At 43.5% G+C, this 21351-nt stretch overlaps 1 protein-coding gene across 1 annotated transcript; it reads right to left on the reverse strand.

Moving 5' to 3' along the window:
* Nucleotides 1–17656: 17656 nt before the first annotated feature.
* On the reverse strand, nt 17657–21022 carry hbegfa (heparin-binding EGF-like growth factor a). The gene is made up of 6 exons (XM_069696942.1): nt 20793–21022; nt 19815–20060; nt 19524–19722; nt 19275–19427; nt 19071–19157; nt 17657–18956 (listed from the first exon to the last, which is right to left on the reverse strand). Exons 1-5 carry the CDS (start codon nt 20836–20838, stop codon nt 19085–19087), a joined length of 717 nt encoding a protein of 238 aa, XP_069553043.1. The 5' UTR covers nt 20839–21022; the 3' UTR covers nt 17657–18956; nt 19071–19084.
* Between the last annotated feature and the right edge of the window lie 329 nt (nt 21023–21351).

A 21351-nucleotide genomic window follows, 5' to 3' on the forward strand; every position in this document is an offset into this window, starting at 1 on the left:
GTTTGTTGGAAAAGGAGCTTTGAAGTTACCTGAGTGCTGCTGCCTCGTCATGTGTTTACTCAGGTTACTACAGCTGCCTCTGACAATCTGCTTGTCCTGGGCTGGAGATGAAGAGAGAGGGAGTACAGTACTGATTGTAAAACAGTGTAATCTCTGTGAGTCAGGCGTCCTTCTGTAAACATTGTTCCATTAATCAGTCTTACCTGTGCAGAGTTAAAAGAAGATGGCCCCGGGCTACACTCAGCACACTTCCACTGCTGCCCCTCCTTCCACTGCTTCCATGCCTCATTTGTCACATTCCTCTGTTTTCCTGACACAATCTGCATTTGAACTGTGGTATTGTGTCAGAGTGTGTGTGTGTGTGTGTGTGTGTGTGTGTGTGTGTGTGTGTGTGTGTGTGTGTGTGTGTGTGTGTGTGTGTGTGTGTGTGTGTGTGTGTGTGTGTGTGTGTGTGTGTGTGTGTGTGCTTTGTGAATGTCACAGAGCTGCCATTCAACTATAAATCATTGCTGCCGATGAATCCTACCAGTACTGTTGGAAATCAGAAACACTCACGCTTATTTTCATTGTCCATTGTTGGCTCTCAACAGTTGCCAAACTTTAAGGAAACTCGTATTTATAACAACTTGAGTTGAATTACTGTGACAACACTCACAACTAAAATTACATTAATTTCTGAAACATCACCACATTGGGACCCTGATAGAAAAAAAAGTCTCATGGGACAAGAAACTTAATCCTCCACATGATCAGACATTTGTATTTACAACCTGCATATATTATATTATATCTGGCATCTTTCAAACGTCAAATGTTCCAACTATTTAACAAAGTCACAGAAGACATACAACAGTTTTAACAGACTACATGGCACTTCCAATGTCCAGTAAACCTATCTTGATGTGTACAATTGGGAAAGTGTCCCCTTGAACTTATTAATTTCCCTAATTCTAATTTAGGCCTTAATTTTTGATATTCTCTTGATATTAATTGTAGTAGGTCAGCTTAAAAGGAACATTCACCACTTTTTATGTGCTCACTCAATATTGATGGTAAACGGAGTCGGCGTTGAGGAATAACCCTAACCCTAACCCTAACCCTTCCTGCAAAAAACACCCATTCTGAAATGTATTGCAGCAAAGGGACTCAGGGTTTTTTTTGGCATCAGAGGTTAATTTGAGCAAAGGCACACCAATCCCTTTTTGCTCTCTGCATCTCAGTTTCATCCTCTTGGATGGCTACTGCTGCTGGACGTCGGCCTCTCTCGGCTGCATTTCTTCAGCTGTATTCTCTGGCTCAACTAAACACAGCTGAATATCCAACTCATCCAAAAAAATCTGTAAAATCCATCCTTGTCCATGACATCCCCTGCAGTCATGTTTCAAGAACAGCACTTTTACTGTTGCAAATGTAGCTAGTTGCTGTACAAGCAAAGAGAACAAGGTTTTGTTTGGGTGCAACATAGAGATCATGTGCCCTGGATACCCAGACAGCTCAATGGGTGGTGCTAGATTGGATCAGAGGGAAGGACATGCTGCCTGTGATTGATTGTTAAATTGTGAGACAATTAAGGCTAGGGTTAAAATCAGGGTTAGCAGCCGCTTCCCAGAAACACAGGGAATTTATTGAGGAAGTCATTGCTTCAGTTAATTACATTTGCCATCATCACTGATTAGACACACACATTCGGCACATTTTTTTTTTAAATCATACATTTAAATCATGAAACAAAAATCTCAACATGACTTCAGTTCTGTCAGTTCTTAATAGCCTCCATTAGCCCTTTTTCCATCAGTCCGTCTTTGAAGTGATCTTATTGTAACATGCACAACAGATTGAGCATTCCTGCATAATAGATCCAGGTTTAAAAGGCCTGGTGCCCGGCTGTCTCCTAACATAGCAATGTTAAATAGTAAATGTTGCTTAGCAATACTTGGCATGCCAGCAGCGCGTTGGCTGAGGTGGCAGCATACTTTACAATAAAGTAAGGCCCTTGCAGGATTTTACACACATTCCACAGAAAGAGAGCAAAAGCTCATTAAGAAAACCAACTTCAGCAGGAAACTCAGCTTTAAAACCTTTAGAAATGCCTTTGCTTTGGAGACAAGGACATGTGTTTGTGACACCTTCTATATGTGTAAAAATACTGACATAAAACTGAAATAGCAACTTCCTTTTGGTAGTGCCCAAACCCAAGGGTATTATGTGAAAGTGCTTCCACCATGCAAATGACTCCCCATTGTGGCACTGTGTGTGTGCCTGTGTGTGCCTTCAAATACATGGGCAGTGCTTATTTTTCCCATTTATTCATTGGAAGGTAAAGACTTCTATGGTGAGACGCATGAGAATTTCTTCGTTGAGGCCAGTGAACTTTTTGTTCAGCTTTTTGCTGGTTAAAAAAAAAAAGTCCCTCCCTGTGCCCTTTTATCCTCACAACAATCACACTTCCTCACTTCAAACACTTTGTTATTTCAGCTTCTCAATGTTTATGGAGGGTGGACTGAGGATCCACTGCTGTATGGGGAGTTAGTGAGGCCACATCCTCTTAAACTGTACTCTGCTATTAGCTCAAACAGGCTATAAAATCCAGCCATTTCAAGATTTTACGTGTTTAGCTCAAAATGATCATGCAGTGCCTGTGTGGAGGCCACCAGCATTTCCATGGCATCACAGGAGCAGTGATCTCATTGGGCCACCCTCTCTTGACGTCTCTCCATTTGTCACTGTAGCCAGTTTCAGCCCTCTGCTCGGTTCCTCTCTTTTTCCTTCTCCCTTGTTGGTACTGTTTCGAGACAGTACAGGAACTGGTCAGAGAGGAATGTGGTGGCACAGCAGCATGACACAGCCGGAGCACCCACACAGGCATAGCATATTTAGTAAGAGAAGTAAGCCAGAAAAAGGTGTTGTGGAGGGAGAAATGTGCCAATGACGTGCTGGGATTTTACAACTACAGTATTAAAACGTATTGGGGGGGGGGGGGGGGGGGGGGGGGGGGGGGGGGGGGGGGGGGGGGGGGGGGGGGGGGGGGGGGGGGGGGGGGGGGGGGGGGGGGGGGGGGGGGGGGGGGGGGGGGGGGGGGGGGGGGGGGGGGGGGGGGGGGGGGGGGGGGGGGGGGGGGGGGGGGGGGGGGGGGGGGGGGGGGGGGGGGGGGGGGGGGGGGGGGGGGGGGGGGGGGGGGGGGGGGGGGGGGGGGGGGGGGGGGGGGGGGGGGGGGGGGGGGGGGGGGGGGGGGGGGGGGGGGGGGGGGGGGGGGGGGGGGGGGAAAAAAAAAACACACATTAGCGGTGGACAACACCTTTGCAAAAAGGGAAGTACAGTAAAGACGTTAATATCACCACAATGTTTAAAAAAAAAAAAAAATCAGGGAAGTGGTTAACGTGTGGTCACCATTCAAAGCTGTCATTTTTCTGAAGAATAAAAAGTCACCTGGTGACACATTCAATCACTGAACTATAAAGGAAGTGTGTGAACGTCTGTGCTTGTATAGTTGTTTTGTATTTTTACAGTGATTCACTTTTTGTTTGAGGGCTATTGAAAGACCAAAATGAGAAAAACAAAGAGCTTATATTTTGCTCCTGTTTGTCTCCTGCATGTTCAAACTAGCATTGCAGCTTGTGTTCAGGAGAAATGATGTCCCATGTATGTGTGAGAGAGTGTGTCATGTGGTGACAAGGTACTGACCGCCACGTGTCTCTCAGTTTATCATCTTATCACACTAAGATGTGTAATCTGTGCAGGCCTGAATATTTACAAAGTCGATTTTGGTCACATTGTGATTTCATGACCTGGAGGGGGAAAAACAGAAACATGGTACATGTAGAGTACAACGGACATTGATCACTTTCTGCGAACCAGGCGATGCTCACAAACTTGAACAAACCAAATGCTTTAGGGCCATAAATAGCAACTGATTAACCAAAAACTAGCAGCAATGACCTTTTTCCTTACATCTCCCTTTCCTTCTATATACATCTATACAGCATAATGGTAACCAACAACAGTAGCAAATATAGCTGCAAGCGTCAATGATTGTTGTCCAAGTGAAGCATCTGGATACCTATTTTTCATTTAATTGTTCGTGAAATGTGACTTTCATGAATACCAGCTGCTAAAAAATAAAAAAATTGACATTGGAGCAAAGATGCAGATGATGTGAGAGTTTAGGTAGCTTGATTGTACGTCACTGTATTCTTAGGCAACTGAGTTGAATGCAATCATGCAGGTGACTGATTTTCACAAGAAGTGGTCATGCATTTCTGATTTCTGTTGATGAAAGCAATATGATGGTGAAAAATGATGAGGAAAGAATCTTGCAATTTTTACAGCCCAAGTAACACAACAGCTTCATCCTGAGTTATACACTGGAGCAGAGAATAGCACAGGTGAGGCAGCAATTCCAGCGCAGAAAGAGAAAAAAATTTAAAAAAAACGAATTTGTTGTCACTCTGAATTTAAAAATATATGCTGTAAATTTGCCTAAACAACTACTAACTGAACAACTTGTGAATACTCTGCATAAACACAAACTCAAGGTTCAGACATTAGTTTCTATTCCTCTACATCCTCTTCTTCCCCTGCTTCCCTCTTTTGTTTATTTTTAGGCCATTTAGAAATTTGTATTTTTAGTGTGTTTGTCTTACTTTAGGCTACTCAACCACATCTAAAGAAAGCATCTGAGAATAACACCACTGACAGACAGATGGAAGAAAACCCAGCCATGTTGGTGAGGGACAAAGGAGTGGAAAAATAGGAAAACAAAGAACAATCTTTATGTTTATGCAAGACAGGCCTTTTCTTGGGCGTATAAGGTCAGCAGTGTGTGTGTGTGTGTGTGTGTGTGTGTGTGTGTGTGTGTGTGTGTGTGTGTGTGTGTGTGTGTGTGTGTGTGTGTGTGTGTGTGTGTGTGTGTGTGTGTGTGTGTGTGTGTGTGTGTGTGTGTTGGTGGATGTGTGCCTGTCTGTGTTTCCGTTTATGACTCTGCAGTAATCACCAAGGAGGAAGAGCCTGTCCAAGTGCAGACAGCATATCTCCCTCAGCCTTGAGGATCCACCCGTATTCACACACAAGAAACGCACACACAAATCACACACACATGTGTAGCGTAATGTGACAGACTATAGACAAGAATGTGCAGAGTTTAGATTACAACAGTGTTAAAAGAAATACCAGGAAGAAGCAAATGAAAATTTCATTAAAAGGAATTGGTAACAGTGAGACAACAGAGCTGCACTGTTTACAATGACATAAATAGACACAATGGTCTTGACAGAAGGGCTATTTTTACCCTAACTGTGAAACAAACTGGATATCAAGATAAGAGAATGGAAAACTGTGTCAGAGAGGGCAAAATGGAGAAATGTGCAGGGCGAGATCGAGGGAGGGGTGAGACAAATGTCAGCAAAACAAAAAAACAAAACAAAATAAAATTCCTGCTCGGGCCTCAAGGCCAAGTTGTGCCAGAGGTTGTGTTGAAAATCACTCCCAGTGTGTGTACTGTCAAGGCTCAAACTAGTTTTTTGAGCACATGTATTTGAGGTATTTTTTGCATTTTATAAAGTAGAATTGCAGATGCATGATCTGCATTTTGTCTAATTGTCAATAGTGGTTGTGATTTATAAACATTTTGACAAACCTAAAACAGCTACAGACTAAATAGTTGTCATAAATATTGCCTTTGAGACCTCAAGAAAAATACAGCTAAAATGCGGTGCTGTCAGTCACAGACAATGACATGTTGATGCATTAATTTGTTTTTGGGCCTTTTGGGGACAGAACTTCACATTAAGTTAATTAATCTGATATGCATGACACTTTAGCCTTGAAAAGTTGACATGGCTAACATGTTACACATTCAGCAAGAGTGGAGAAACCTTATCTCATCCCATCTCCTGAGAAAACGCGGACTCTTTACCTGCAAAATGCCCTCCATGTTCAACTACTCACTACAATGTTGTTTGTTGCTTGTTTGTTTGTTGTTGTTGTTTTTTTAGCTTTTTCATCAAACACACACAAAACTGATGAGTGGTGAGACCAAACCATTCAAGCTGTTGGCAGTAAAAAAAAAAAAGAACTGAAAGACCCTAAATTGGTTTATTTCCCCTAACCTTGAAATGTACCATAGAGCTGACAGGAACTAAGCCTAACTCTACAGTATGTGGGTTCTTGACATTCACATTGCGGGTATTCATTTGCCTCATTGTTCACATAATATTACTGCTTTAAATATATCAAAATACTCATCTTAAAACTATGGTATTAAACATTTTGTATTCTTAACTGAGGCAAATAACACCATGGTACATATCTGGTTCCTTACAAGATGAAATACATCTCAGAAATAAATATTATGCAGGCCAAAGTCTGCTCTGTACCATGTTTTGTCTTGAGAAATTTTGCTGTTTGGGAAATTTAGACTCCTACATTGACTCATACACAGCGAAAGAGATAAAAGCAAAAAATCAGGACAAAGAATATATTATATTGTCTTTAGCAAATTGGAAATGATAAGAGACAGACACTTTTGGAAAGAGGGTGTGGGAGCTCCTGAAGACAACTGACTAACCTTGACCAGGAAAACTGTATCTCATCTTCACTGTCTGCTGAAATCCTACGGTGACACACAAGCGCACAAAACATTTCTTTCAGCCTCACAAAGGAACATCTGCGATCAATTACTCCCACCCACTCAGCTATAGAATCCAATAATGACTGTAAAGTGCAACGGCAATTTTCTTTTATGATGTTGTTTTCCCTGCTTGGCATTGCTTTCTGTAGCTATATAGATGGACACTGAAGGCTGGCACTCACTTTAGAGAGTGGTGTTCAATTCAGTGGTCATATTACAGGGGGCAAAAACTTCCACCATTACTGACTTCACTGGATACACTACTGTTGATTTAACTCCTACCTCCCTCACATCTCCCTATATAAGGCACTATAATGAGGTCTTACACACACACACTAACACACAGGCGAAACAGGAATGACCTGGACAGTAGCCAGTAGAGATACTCACTCTGCAACAATCACTCTTCCATGCCAGCAGGGACTGAAGTGAGTCTGTAGTGAAACAAGTCTCTGAACAAAGACTCATGTCACTTCCTGGCAGGCCATACACTGTTTGATGTGGGCACTTTGTTGGTGGACGAGGGGGCGAGGCGATACCCCACTGGAACGGACGTAAGTTGGAAGAGACCAGAAAGGAAAGAGGGCTGTTAATGAGCACAGCAGCAGGAGGATGTTGTGGTCAGTCGTAGTGCTGCTTGGTTTACCAAACTCATTTCTTTCTCAGGCTTCTGCAGTACTGAGACATTATTGCTCAGCAGCTTTTGACCTGAATGTTGGGTCAGAGAAGAACATAACAACACAGAGAAATGGAGGGAGTGTTTGAGGAAGGACAGAATGATAATAAAGACATCAGTGTTCAGCCTATAATTAGTGTGAGGAAACACCCAGAGTCACTAACACACCTGCAGTCTCAAACAATCACACCACTGTCTTAGAAAACAGAACCCAGGCCCGTTGAGGAGACAGCTTATGAATGTGTGTGTGTGTGTGTGTGTGTGTGTGTGTGTGTGTGTGTGTGTGTGTGTGTGTGTGTGTGTGTGTGTGTGTGTGTGTGTGTGTGTGTGTGTGTGTGTGTGTGTGTGTGTGTGTGTGTGTGTCTGGGTGAAAATAAAAACAGGTGGGGAGGACTGTGATTGAATTCCAGAGGTGACAGGTTTTGAAAATTAGGAACAAAAATAGCATAAACACACACACACACACACACACACACACACACACACACACACACACACACACACACACACACACACACACACACACACACACACACACACACACACTATCTGTTTGGTTTCAAGGACAACTGGAAAGTCCACATCTGTTTACTGATCTCAATCAGTCCTGTAAGCAGCCTTTCACTTTAAAGCCCAGACACACAATCCAGCCTCAAAGAACCAACACAACAATGGTTGGCCTATTAAATGCAATGTGTCGCACCCTGATGTCTTCTGTGGAAGTTGCACTTAAAAACACTGTAAAGAAGAGCATGTGCAGACGAACAAAACAAACTTGCCTCCTATTATTACACCACTGCCAATTTGTTTAAACTGTTTATTTTTTAAAAACCCACTGGGAGAACGTTTGATAAAACGTTGAAGCCGTTTTTGCAAAAGTATTGTGGTTTTTTAGAAGAAGTTAATAAAAAATAAAAAAAAAGGCTTACGGTTCAGTAGAAGCATGAAATTCTATTAAACTGCCTGCCTGTCTGTACATGTAAGTGTATGCATGAATTGTTAAAAAAAAAAAAATGCAACCTAAAAGTCACTTCAATGTGACAAGGAGCATTTGATTGCTGTCTTTGTGAGACAATTGTTATACTCGGGGGTGGGCATCAGTTTTGGATTCTCCCTCCTCAATTCTCCAGATTGGCACAGCTGGGCATCTGCAGCCACTCACTCAAGTCAATCAGTCCACCAAGGACTTAAAGACTGAGAAGCTGCTCTTCATTCTCTCTGTCTTATCTGCTTGTGTAAGTAGAGAGCTAATTTTGTTTGTCTCAGTCGTGTCCCACAGAAAATGACCACCGCAGCTCTTTAATCCCTCCTTCAGCCATATTTGCCGCCTCTCAAACATGCTTAGTCAGCCAAATGTTAGTAGATAGAAGACTCCTGAACAGGAACAGGCACACTGCTTAAACTATGGACAGGCTCAAATACTCAACAACACATCGCCTGATGATCAGTTTAATGTGTCAAGGCTCTTTTGACATTTTTACATGTTCTTTTGAAATTAGTGTCAAAGGTAGTGCTCAGTGCTACTGTAATCAACCACCAAGAGTGACTCCAAAAATTCTAGCTCACAAGGAGAGGATCAGAGGCTGTATAAAAACAACTGCTCCCACAGGGATGTGTCACATTCAGACAGGGGCCCTATTGTCCCCCGACAAAGCTTTGGTGCGATGTAGTATTCCCGAAATCCACTCTGGGGAAAGGGGCTCGGGGAAGGAGAGATATTTTTCACACCAAGGCACAAAGCCACAGAGCGGCGGTCTCCATGACTCATGGGGAGGAAAAGGGCCTGACTAATCACAATAATAACCACCATCATCCTACCGTCTCGACAGCTGCTACCGGCCAGGGCTGCTTATGGGCCAATCAGTACAGTGACACAAATCAGATCACTCCTCAAGATGAGGCAATATTGCTGTTGAATCAGCTGTGTCAGTACATATGAGTGTGCTGAACATGCTAATTGTAGTATTACTAATCACCTCCATCTCTCAGCCAGTAATAGGGTAGATTTTAGTGGGGCTTTTCACATGGCTGAGCCAACAAAAGTGTCCCACTGGGGGTTTGACTTTATTGCCTTGTGCAAAGCTGGCTGTCGTGTGTGGTGAGTTGATCAAGAAGTAAAATCTGGATTGGGAGATTAGCTATGGTGTAATAGGCAGAGATGAAAACTCGATGTCATCTCTCTGCTTCCATGGGCTCAGCCCTTTCTCTCTCTAAGTGTGTGTGTGTGTGTGTGTGTGTGTGTGTGTGTGTGTGTGTGTGTGTGTGTGTGTGTGTGTGTGTGTGTGTGTGTGTGTGTGTGTGTGTGTGTGTGTGTGTGTGTGTGTGTGTGTGTGTGTGTGTGTGTGTGTGAGAGAGGTCAGGGGCGTGTCAGCCACGAGCTCAGCTCTCGCTCTGAGAGTGCCATCACCCATGACCTCATCCAAGGAAAAATCCCCTCTCTCTCCTCCCTCCCCTCTCCTCCAGCAGCTGAGCTCTGAGCTCTCCTTCTGCATTCCTGCTCTCTGAACAGCTCCCACACTGTCTCTGAGGCTGAGACAGGAGAGAGGGAACACAGATGACGGTTAGATGGAGAACAGCAGAGAGGAAAGTCTTGCTGAGGTCATGGACCCCTCTAATAGGCTGTGGGCTGCTTAGGCGGCCTCAGGGGGGAATGTGAATCTGTTTGGGAGTCAGAGAGATGAATGAAGAAATCCAAAAGTGGGAAAATAATTTCGTTATTTACTTTAAAATTATCAAAGGGCTGTACATTAAGCCAATCAAACACAAGTGGTGTGGCTTGGTCAGCATGTTGGTCCAACACTTTGTTCGAGTCTAAACAAACAGTCAGGGTTCCCAGATGATACATCCCCAAGACTTTGGTGACAAACTGACTTTTCTTTTAGCGCCACAGGTTGGCTCATGTGGTTTTTAGTGAAATGTCCCAACAATTATGGGATGGACTGGAATTGAATTTGGTATTGACAATAATGTCCCTTTGAGGATGAATTGTAACTATTTTAGTGATTCCTTCACTTTTCATCTCATACCGCCAGCCAGCAAACATTCAATATGACCAAATATTTGTTACATTGCCTTTCCCCTCCACTGTATTTTCTGTTGATTAACAAGACCAGGTCAAAACCTAGGATATGGCTGGATCATATACAAAACCCTAAAGGGCTTTTCATTTAACTGGAGAAGTGACAGCAGTGACGCAGTCACTGCACTGAACTGTAGCGGGAGCTGAGCCGTAAGGCAAAGCTCTGTATTTACCAGTGGTCTACATCCCTACTGTCACTTATGATCATGAACTCTGGGTAATGACGGAAAGGATAAGATTACAGGGCAGGAGTCTGGACGAAGCTACAGGGAACCAGGACATTTGACCATTTCTGCTTTCACTATTGCCACAGAGACAAGCTTATTATTTGAAATAATTTGTTTGTAACCCGATGGTGTAACTTCTATCCCTCCGTCACTCACTCAGTGACATACATTATAGTTTGTAGGGCTGGCACAGCTGTTGTGGGAAAGCCTAAAGGTCCATCTGTTTTTTATTGTTAAGCAAATGTTGAAAAATGGTAAGAAAGTTCACGTGCAAATGTGAGCATTTACCTCAAGGCACCACTGTTCTGTAAGTAGAGCCTCATGCAGCAGCTAACATGGCTGAAGACTCTTATCTTTTTAATATTAGCAGCTGTATTTGAACCACAAAATGAAAGAGAAGCAACGAATAAAACCAACATGGACACTCAGAGAGACAAGCTTCAGAAGTCAGAGCTCACAGTCACAGAGTTTGCTCATTGACTTACTGTATTACTTCATCAGCTGGCCTGAATGTCTGGGATGGTATTATCAAGCAGTCAAAGCAGAGTTTTGTCATTATGCTGTGTTTGATACACTGCATGAACACTGTTCCTTTGTTACTGATTTATTGGAGGCACAGGTATATTCCTCCCATGAATTCCCCTGAAACACACAGGGCTTAGGAATTTCTCTTCCATCTTGTTTTTTTTTTTTTACTATCCATTCAGCATCAGTCTGTAACAATAAAGATTGCTTAAAGTGTTTGCCTTTGGAGTGGAGTGAGGAGTAGTGGTGGTGGAGTGGAGGGGTGAGGTGTTCTTTCAGTCTCAACAGCAGCCGACCACAAAGGAAACACGGAGAAGAATGCCTGGAGCCCACTCCTTGCGGTGAGCAGAGCAGAGCCTGCTGCTGTCCTCTCTGACATCCTGCCACCCCTCCTTTGTCGTAAGCTGCGGTGTCAGCCAGCTCAACCAGCCAGCACGTGTTGTGCTAATCCTCTAAAACCACCATTAGGTGCCTGATTTTGCACACACATATGCAAGCTGGGCGGATATGGGAGGAGTTTTTTTATTTTTATTTCAGAGAACCACATGGCATACTGTAAGGGGTAGAAAAAACAGATGAGTCAAGCATGCGGTCATCCAGTCTTCCTGTCTATCTGCCGGTATGCTGTTGTTTGTGTGAGTTATTTTGTTCAGCGTATGTCTGTGTGTGTGTGTCAGATGACAATGGTGATTGGATAAATGGTCGCTTTCCCTTGACTTGTCTCTTTTGCTCCTCTTCTGTTCCTTCCTTTCCCCTGCCTCCTTTCCTTGTCCCCTCATAACCCAACTCTGGTCCCTCTCTGTCCGTCTCTCCTCTCATCTTACCCAGCAAGTAATGTGATGCGGCCATCAGCCTCCTTGGGGCCTAAATAGACCTCAGTGAGAATTTAATAGTGTGACCATGATACATAACAAGTATCTGTCCAGCAGGGTGACATCAGCAGCGGGGAATCTGCTGGTATCCCGGCCCAGCTCCTGCTGGCATCAGGAGCAAATGGAGAGAGGCAGAACTGAGCTGAGCTGCTTCTTCAACAACAGAGAGAGCAGCACTGTGAGCAGAGGCCAACATGTTTTTTTGGGGATCCTAAGAAGAAGAATTTGACTTTATCTACTCTACCTTTAAGAGTTGTTCAAATAGCAATTATGTGAAGCAAAATTTATGAAATTACAGTAGTTATGGCTGGCATTTATTTTACAGGAGTTGCCACACTGCCTCTTTGTATTTTGTGATGCAAATACAGGACATTAGTTTTTGGTATTAATGCAGTCTGCATTTGTTGCAGAGGATTACAATTGTACACACGCGCAGAAGCCAATTGTGAACGATGCATTAAACTACTGCTTGCACACGAAAGCTCACTGTTAACCGCCATTCCTGGTTGATTTTGAAAGGAATTCTGGGTAAGACGGGGTATCATGCAATACCTACTCCTGAACGATACTTTTTTCAATACAGATTTTATGAAATCCATTTTAACAAAAAGAAAATAGTGTTGTACACTATGACACTACTTTTTAGTTTTCATGCAGTTTAGATGGGTAGAGTGTAACCCAGGTTATTTTCAGCCATGACGATCTGATGTCCCGTAAACGCCCTGCATGCAGACTATCTGTAGATGCTACAAGTTCCCGATGTTTTCTAAACACCTGACATGTAGGCTATCAATAGATGCTACAAGGTATCATGGTTCCCTAAGTGTCTAACATGCTATCAGAGGATGCTAGCCAGCCTAATGGAGCATTGCGTTAGTTCAGGCAGGCCACGAAGTCAAGCTCAGCTCTCTTGGTAGCTCAACAACTGTTCCCGAGATCGGCCCACATCAGCTGACGCTCAGCTGATTCCCCGCGATGCATTCATTGGAATCTCAAACAGGGCGCCTTATTTAAGCTGCTCAGCCTGCCTACTCTTCCTGCTTCCTCTTCCAGCCGCTTTGCCAGCCACCACCACCCCAGCTCCTCCTTGCGTCTGATTTATTTAATATCATTTCTGTTGTCATTGATGCCTGCTCTGTTCTGTTGGGTTCTTGGTGCTGCTCTACCTGCCTTAATCTTCCATGTAGACACATGGAAGAACGGGGAGGTGTGCTGTCTCCGTCTCAGGCTTTCCACGTGAGCATGTGGAAGGGCAGTGAGCTCCCAGAACAGAGCCATATGTTAGGTTCAGAACTATAACATAGCGCTGATAGAATAAGAATCAAACCCACAGTCAGACAAAAACAAGGCTTGGACCCAAATCTGAGTTTTACTTGCAGCAAGGGAAGTCCGTGCAGGGTCTTAGAGTTGTAAGCTCTTCACTTGGCATCAGCCAACTCCAACACAGACTTCCCTCTTTGCTCCTTTTATTGTATACATGGGGTTATAAAACAGCATGTGATTACATTCCTATAGATAAGGTCACATGTTGTGTAACGTGAGTGCGTAGGGGTTCAATGCTCTTTGCATCCTATATGGGTATGTTTGCTTTTAACCTATGTGTGTGCTAAACTAGGTAAACAAGTTCCTCCTCCCCCGAGGGGCCATATACTGCAAGAGAGGAACTCGTGGAGTGGAATGTGCATGCAGTACGAGACATTTCATCTAAAGTTTCATGCATAGACTAACGGAAACTTTACACACATAGCAGTAACTTAATTTACACACTGACAATGAGTTACTATTTTTCCTAACACCATACCGCCAAATGTAAATTACTGCTTAGGCAGTAAAAGCCTTCTTTGACAAAAGTGGTCCTGAATGAACTGTGCACAGATGAGCTTCCTGTTCCTGCATGCTATACAATAGGTATGTGGTCAAATATTTGGCTAGAAAATAAGGTATTCTAATGAGAGATTTACTGAAGTTGAAACCGCTCAAGTAGAGTCTATGTATGGTCAAATGTAAAGATATTTGTGTAGGTGTAGCCTTGGCTCAAAATCCAAGCAGTTTGTTCTGTGCTATAAAAGTATTGAAGTTCAGTGCCCAGCCCTAATTCTGGTACCAAAAACCACAAATGTTGCCAAGGCAACAAGCACTCAAATGTGAACAATTTTACTTCAAAAGAATAGTTTGATATGTCAGAAGATATTCTTGTTTGTTTTCTTTCTGATTTTAATAATCAGATTAATAACTCTCTTGTGTTTTTATGCCACTATAGAGCTAGAGCCCGGAGTTGATTAACTTAGACCATAGAGACATAACAGTTTGTTCATACTGGTATCTCTGAGGTAGTGGCAGTTTTGTTAGCAGCAACATGTTGTCATTTCCCTTGTAGCTTTTGATGTAGTGGTTAGAAAACTATGTTTGAGGTTGAGAGGTAGCGGAGGTTGATGAAGTAGTGGAGGGAGTAGACATGAGTCAAAAATGACTGGTTTTCATCTAACAAATGAGGGGTGTTGGTCAGTCAATAAATATCCTTTAAATTAATGAAAAATTTGCTTTCATTACTTAATATTTCTGCATCTTGTGGGTCACTTTGGCTGCATGTACAGTCGTGTGCCTTTTCCAAATTATAAGACTGCATTTGGGGATATGAGTCAGTTTCTGAGGTTAAAGGAAAAGAAACAGGAGACAGGAAAAGGATGAGGAAACGGAGGAGAGGATAGGGAAGCATTTAGGACAGGAATATAGAAAAAGAGGCTAGTTCACAGGAACTGAAGGGTAAATAAAAAAATAAAGAGCTAGGCCAGGAAGAGCTATGATTGGCAGTAGCCGCATGACTGACACGTTAATCTTTTTTATCCACACCCAGGCGAGGACAAGTCAGCACCCTACTAAGTAGAAGTTATCACCTTGACCCAGTCTTCATCCTTCTCGCTTGGTCTCTCTCCCCCTCTCATGTTACCCTCTCGACCTCATCTCTCACTCTGTCTCTTCATTCCTGTCACCTGTCAGCCTCCCCACCCTCCTCCTGTTTGGCGGTCTTGCACTGTGCAAACGGGGCGACATAGATTGTGAACAACCCACTGATCCGCCGCGGCCTCATCTTGTCATGCGACAGTGGCTTCATCCCTGTCCTCACTTCATCAATCAGGCATGAGTGGCACACTGACGTCGGCCTGGCGCTTCATTTTGACTTTACAGGAGCAGTTGGGGGTCTTGAACTTGCATCATACAAACACATACAAGCAAACTAATTTAATTTCACTGAAAGACCAATGAGTACCGTGACATCTAAAGCAGACGGGCCCACACACACACACACTAATTAATCTCAGGTAATAATGTGTTCCTGTTGATGATATCCGGTAAGAGAATAATTATATTTCCAACTGTTGGCGTGCGTACTTCCATATCAGTGTGGAAACTACCCATTGTTGTGTCTCCAGTAGGGCAGGAAGCACCTTTCACAACAAACTCACCCTCCTTACACTCATCCAATCCGTTAGAGCTGCTACAGTAGTACTTAAGTCTGTCTGGCAATGTATCAAGACAAGGTTTACTTTTCTAATGGATTTAGATAATTTCATAAAAAGAGACATTTTTAATATTGATGATTTATGAATAAATGTTATTAATTCATATTTATTTGAAAATGCATGAATAGTATCCGTAATCAGCGAAACAGGTGATTCTACTGGCATTTTTTTGTTTTGAACAGCGATGTGAGTGTGTGAACCAAATTTCGCGCACACCTTTAAGGAAAATAACAACGACAAAAGAGGACCAAAAACAATAGCGATGATGATGTTTCTCACAGGCATCTGGCACACAATGAATTTTGTGGCTTCCACAGAATTTTGGCCAACCTGTGAGGAAATGCCTTCTGAGCTGTGGAAAAATCCTCCTCGAGTCTCTCTAAGAACGCCGAAAAGCATTCAGAAGACGAGGACAAGTTACTCGAGCTGTTAATAACCCTACATGGAAAAATCAGAAGTGATGCTGCCCTGATGTCTGATGATGGACCACCATACTGGACATTAGTCCCTGGCTGTGGTCCACCAGAAAAACACTCCCGTCTCTCTCAGCACTCTGGCTCTTTGGTGGCCATCAGCCCCGGGAATAGCAGCTATGTGAGCATGACTGCACGGCACTATTTCTGTGTGCTCTGCTACTTGACATTGAGAGGCCAGGATTAGGTGGATCCACTACTGTAAATGACCAGCTCCTGTCACACACATACAGACACATGTGTGTGCTTTGTAAATACACGTCTACACCCTGAACGTACTGAGTATGAAATCCTGTGACAAACGCAGAGTGGGAAATTAGCTCCATTGTTTTGCAATTGAGAAACAACAGTTGTCAGCATATTTTCTCCCGAAAACTACTCAATGAACGTTAAAAGCTGAACTGCTGTTTTTCAGTTTCTCAACAAATGCAATGAGGAAAGTTACATCCAGAAACAGGAACCACACCCTTCAGCTGAACATCTGTCTTCAACTACCATCCCCCTCTGTGAACATGGAGTCCTATAGTATCTTGTTTATTCAATATATATAGAAAGTATGGGAATCAAATCCACAAACAACAAACATGCGTGTTTTGCTGTGGATTTTTGCTTGTAATGGTTCGGTTAATCCCTTTAACCCACACAGTCAGCGCTGAGACATTACTCTACCACATTCCCACTCACACACACACACACACACTTACATACAGTGCCGGTGTAACAACATCCGTGTAGGAGGTGACTTCAAGGGGTGACTAACATTTGGCTGTGTCTCAACCTGCCTTTGAGTCCAGCTGGGTTTTTTTGACTGTCCTGAGCTCCATTAAACCTGCATGCGGCCTCCATGACAGCATTGTTGCATCCCAGCATTTGCCGTATGTGGTCTCTCTGAAGCCTGTGGCATTCGGAGGCTGGTTGAGGTCTCTGATGTTACACTCGCTGGTGTGTCTTTGAACATGACATCTGTTGGCTTTGTGAGTAATGGTGTGTGGTGCGTGTGGCGTGATGTGTTGTGGCTGAACATCAGGTGTTCCCTGGCTCATACGCTACACCTCACATCTGTTCCCCCGTGGCTCAGCACACACACTCACACTAATTGGGTCCTGACTGCACCCAGTATACTGTATGATTGATCTGTCAGTGAGACTGATGATACTGTTGTCAACACGTGAAACGAATTACGTCTTCATTTTCCAGGTGGTCCAATGAGAAAGGCCTCTGAGAAAGCTATTAATTTAGCAGCAGTCATTTGTTAAACATTGTGATTAAACACTGGTATCCACATATACTCCATGGTCTACCCAGTTTGCATATCTACACACACTGACTATAAATTTGAGCACTGAACATAATAGCGCTGATGTCCAGGATACAGGTGCTTTGGTTAAGAGCGGTTGCTAGCACGTCAGAGTCAGGGGAAATAAAAATATTATGTTTACTATAATTACAGCTCCTGAATGGGCCAAAAGAACACACCGGTGTTGTCATTATCCAGAACAGCATAAATGCGGGGGCCCACTCAGGAAGCCAATGAAGGAGTGAAAATAAACTTGACCTTATGATGCAAAATCTGAGACTCCAAATATGTTAAGAACACAGAGCGGTTCATGTGGCACTCATGTGAGACATACTGATGGAGGAACTACAAGAGTCGAGAATTCAGATAATCCCATTTTATTTTTCTCTGAAAAAAAAAATCACAAATAAAAATCACTTCAAAACTGCAGGGCAGGATTTGAAAGGGTAGAACACTTGAATTCACATTTTTCTCCTTGACAGCTTAACAGTTTCTCCTCTAATGATGGTAAGACATGAACATGGGACATATTTATACCCAATTCTTGCTACAGTGCATTTAATATTCGACTCCCTTTTAAGTGTCTTAGCAGAACAGATGCTGAGAGCACAGTTTTTGCGTTGCCTACATGGCTTATCGTATTGACCTATGTTGATCTGTCTTTATAAAACCGAGGCAGAGCAAGAAGCCTTTATGTGGCCTAATGATCGCCGAACCTGCAGGACAAAGTCGGGTGGGGAAAGTGAACGAGCCACCACCCCTTTTTCTTTGAGCAAAGAACTGAACCCACAGTGGAGCCACGCAGTGGCCGACAGATCCGACTGGTTGTACTGGGCAGCTTTCAGGTGTGAATGTGAGTCACTGTGTGAGTGTGAGCAGGGTGTTGAAAAGCATTACCCTGAAGATTAAATTTTAAAAAAAGTCTATTGAATGATCAATTTATTAGTCACAGTGCTATTGATCATCTACCGAGTGCCAAAATTAAAGTCAAAAGTCAGATATCTATGCACTATAAGCTCTTTTCATGAAATACTTCATGCTTCTGAATCGTTTGCTTTTCTGTTTCATAAATAAATATCGTCCAATAGGAAATATAAAAACAACTGTAACATTATTATTTGAAAAACTGCCGAAGGTGGTTAAAAATCTCCATAAATACAGTTAGCTTAAATAAATAAATTAAAATTATAAATATACTGTTTACTGTACACACAAAAAGAACAAAAGAAAAACAAACAAATGATGGCCTTGTGCAGGAAAATATAAAATGCTGTCTGTTGAAAAAAAAAAGAAGAAATTTCCAGATTGAGCTCTCATTGTTGTAAAAGATATCAGTTCCACTTGAAACTTTTCTTTTTACACAGTCAAGAAGCAGCACAGAGTCTAGACGTGTTCCTCCTTCTCGTTTCTTCGTGCTCGTCACATCACCAATCCATCCCCCTCAGCCGCTCGGTATTCCAGTTTCCAGTCGGGCCGTCTTCTTCCGAGGCCATCAGGAATACGTTCAGCTGCCCGTTCTTTCTCTGAACGTCTGGCAGAACATCGGGCAGACGTCCTCTGTTCCCCCTTCTTCACGTTATACGTTCATTTCTCATCCGGGACCTCCTGCTTGTAGTTCACTTCTCTTTTTATATTTTGAGGTAGAATTTCTGCGTCTTTGCCTGACATGACAAACGAAACAGAGGCAATGAGCATTTCATTCAAGCAGTGAATAAGACAGAATATATAGATGTTGTTCTCTGTGTGAGTTTGCAGCCCTGGTCCTTCTAACTCACCTCTCTTTGTCTCTTCAGTGGTTGGACGCTAACCCTAGTTTGACCTTCTCCTCATTCTCTACGTCATACGCTCCCCGCTTGTGGAACCTGAAATAAACAAGAGAAAAGGAGCTTTTTCAGACTATTTTCTGTGTTTATCTTATTATTTGCGAAGCACTTTGATCTATGAGTGTGTTTGTGTGTTTCTCTGTGTGTTTTACTCACCTGAGCATTAATAAAAGGCCTATGATGGTGAGGCAGACAGACGACAGCACCACCGCCACCACTGCCAGAGCCGTGGTCCTGTTGTAGCCCTCGGGGGACTGCACGGGCAGCGTGATGAACTCACACCTTTCACCAGAGTAATTCGGGTGGCACCTGCGAAGAGGACAGAGGAAGTAATTTATGGGTGAGTAATAATGAATTGGCTTGTGTTGCAGATGGTGTGCAGGTCGATGCAGGATTGATACTTACACACAGGATGCGGCGCGGATGTCCCTCAGGTACTGGCAGGTGCCGTGAATGCAGAAATCCTTATACTTCCTCAGGCAAGGATTCCTCTTCTTTCCCTTGCCCTTGCCCTTCTTTCTTCCATTTCCTCTCCTTCTCTTTCCTTCGCTGCTCTCAGCCTCCAGGATGGCCGACGGGTCTTTTGGTTTGCTTGACATGGAAACTAAACCAACAAAACAGAGCAAAAGTCAATTCCATTTCAGGGGTATGTGGAAAAAATGTGGTGAGAAATTGTGACAAAAGTGGCTGCCTTACCTCGTGGCAGTTCCATTTCATAGTCTCCAGACATGCCATCCCCATACTCGTCTTCATAGTAGTATTCATCATTGTACTCCTCCGCCTCGCCCTCCTGACCATACTCCACTGTTGTGGCACCCATGCCTCGGCTCCCCTCTGTCCTCCTGTCCACAGTTGTGTCCATGAGGGTGATAACAGATGTGTGCTTCTGCCTGTCGCCCTCATATCTGTCAACTGCAGCGCTACTGACCAGTCTGGACACCACTGGAGGAGAGAAGAAAAAGTGTTAAAAACCTTAACATTTGCATGGAACAGTTAGACCTCAAAAACACAGAGAGAAAAGTCTTCCTCTAGGGGACAACTTATGCACTCAGGTTAGTGTGCCAAGGTGGGCGGACTTCTATGGGCAAGTTGAAACATGTTGTGCACAAGAAAGCTCCAGGCGGATTTGGGGATTTTAGTGATTCCCTGTTAGGAAATACACAGGCTCAGATGTAGAGGGGTTGATGGGTGATAAATGCCTTGCTCAGGGGCACTTCAGCAGAGGGAAAACTGGCCCAAAGTGGGGATGGAGCTAGAAAACAAGGTCCCCCCTTCACCGGAGCAGTTTAGATTTCTGAGCTTTAGAAGCGAAATGTAGCGGGAGGGCAAATTGGAGTTGGCACATACGCTCTGTGTCTCATACACACGTACAAAATGCATGGACAGACAGTTAGCTAATGTCAGGCAAGAATATGAGTTAAAAATAAATGTATCCAGTTACATAAAGCATGCTTTAAAATAGAGAGATGACCCCATTAGCTTCCATCATGAAAAGCGTTGCCTTGAAGATTATACGTTTACAGGACATATAGCTCCGTCATGCTGAGGGAGGTTTACACTGACAGCCGAGAAGAGACAGTGTCACGCAGGTGGCCACAAAAAGAAAGTGACAAACATCATGATCCAACTGAACAGAGAAGAAACACGCGCGTCAAGAGCGCACATGTAACGTACCCAAGGCGTGAACCAGCAGGAGCGCAACATGGAAAATCCTCATCATGTCAAATCTTTCAGTGACCTCTAGGAAAGACAGTTGTATTCCGTCCCACTTGTTCTGGTTCTAGATATTCCTCCCTTTTCTTTCGATGAGTTTGTGTGAGTTAATTCCGCGTGTTTGCGACCTCTTCGTGTTACTTGAGGTCTGGTGTGTCTCTGCTGCTTTCCCAGCCTGTGTGGAGCGGAGCGAAAGAGCGTCCGGACTGAGGCACGGCGGTATTTATGGCCCTCCTCACCACGCCTACAGAGTCTGCTCGGTGTATTGATGGTGTTAATAAGTATCTTACACCAATCCTTCCTACATGATATGTTGGAATATCCACTATAATCAATTTGGTGCGGAGCGCCAGGGCCAGTGAAAATTCAAATGACGTTCAGAGAAACTGAGATTATTGTTAAGAGGTGTGAATTTGCCTCCTATTAAATACACTGTGGCACAGTTTCTATTAAAGTTGAGTTTCTCTCTTTAAGCCTCCTAAATGTTGCTTGTTTGTCTGTTAGATCATATTACCTAACC

This window comes from Brachyistius frenatus, unplaced genomic scaffold, assembly GCF_029030835.1.
Source record: "Brachyistius frenatus isolate BFR_SWC_R1_liver_20210118 unplaced genomic scaffold, ASM2903083v1 Contig_22, whole genome shotgun sequence".
Lineage (NCBI taxonomy): Eukaryota > Metazoa > Chordata > Actinopteri > Embiotocidae > Brachyistius > Brachyistius frenatus.

What these genes read in the sequence shown, in the direction of transcription:
- hbegfa (XM_069696942.1), bottom strand. Translation starts at nt 20,838, where the DNA reads ATGATGAGGATTTTCCATGTTGCGCTCCTGCTGGTTCACGCCTTGG. An exon ending in TGAAATGGAACTGCCACGAG is followed by an intron (nt 19,723 to 19,814) that starts GTAAGGCAGCCA and finishes TTGTTGGTTTAG; the next exon opens with TTTCCATGTCAAGCAAACCA. An exon ending in ATCCGCGCCGCATCCTGTGT is followed by an intron (nt 19,428 to 19,523) that starts GTAAGTATCAAT and finishes TCCTCTTCGCAG; the next exon opens with GTGCCACCCGAATTACTCTG.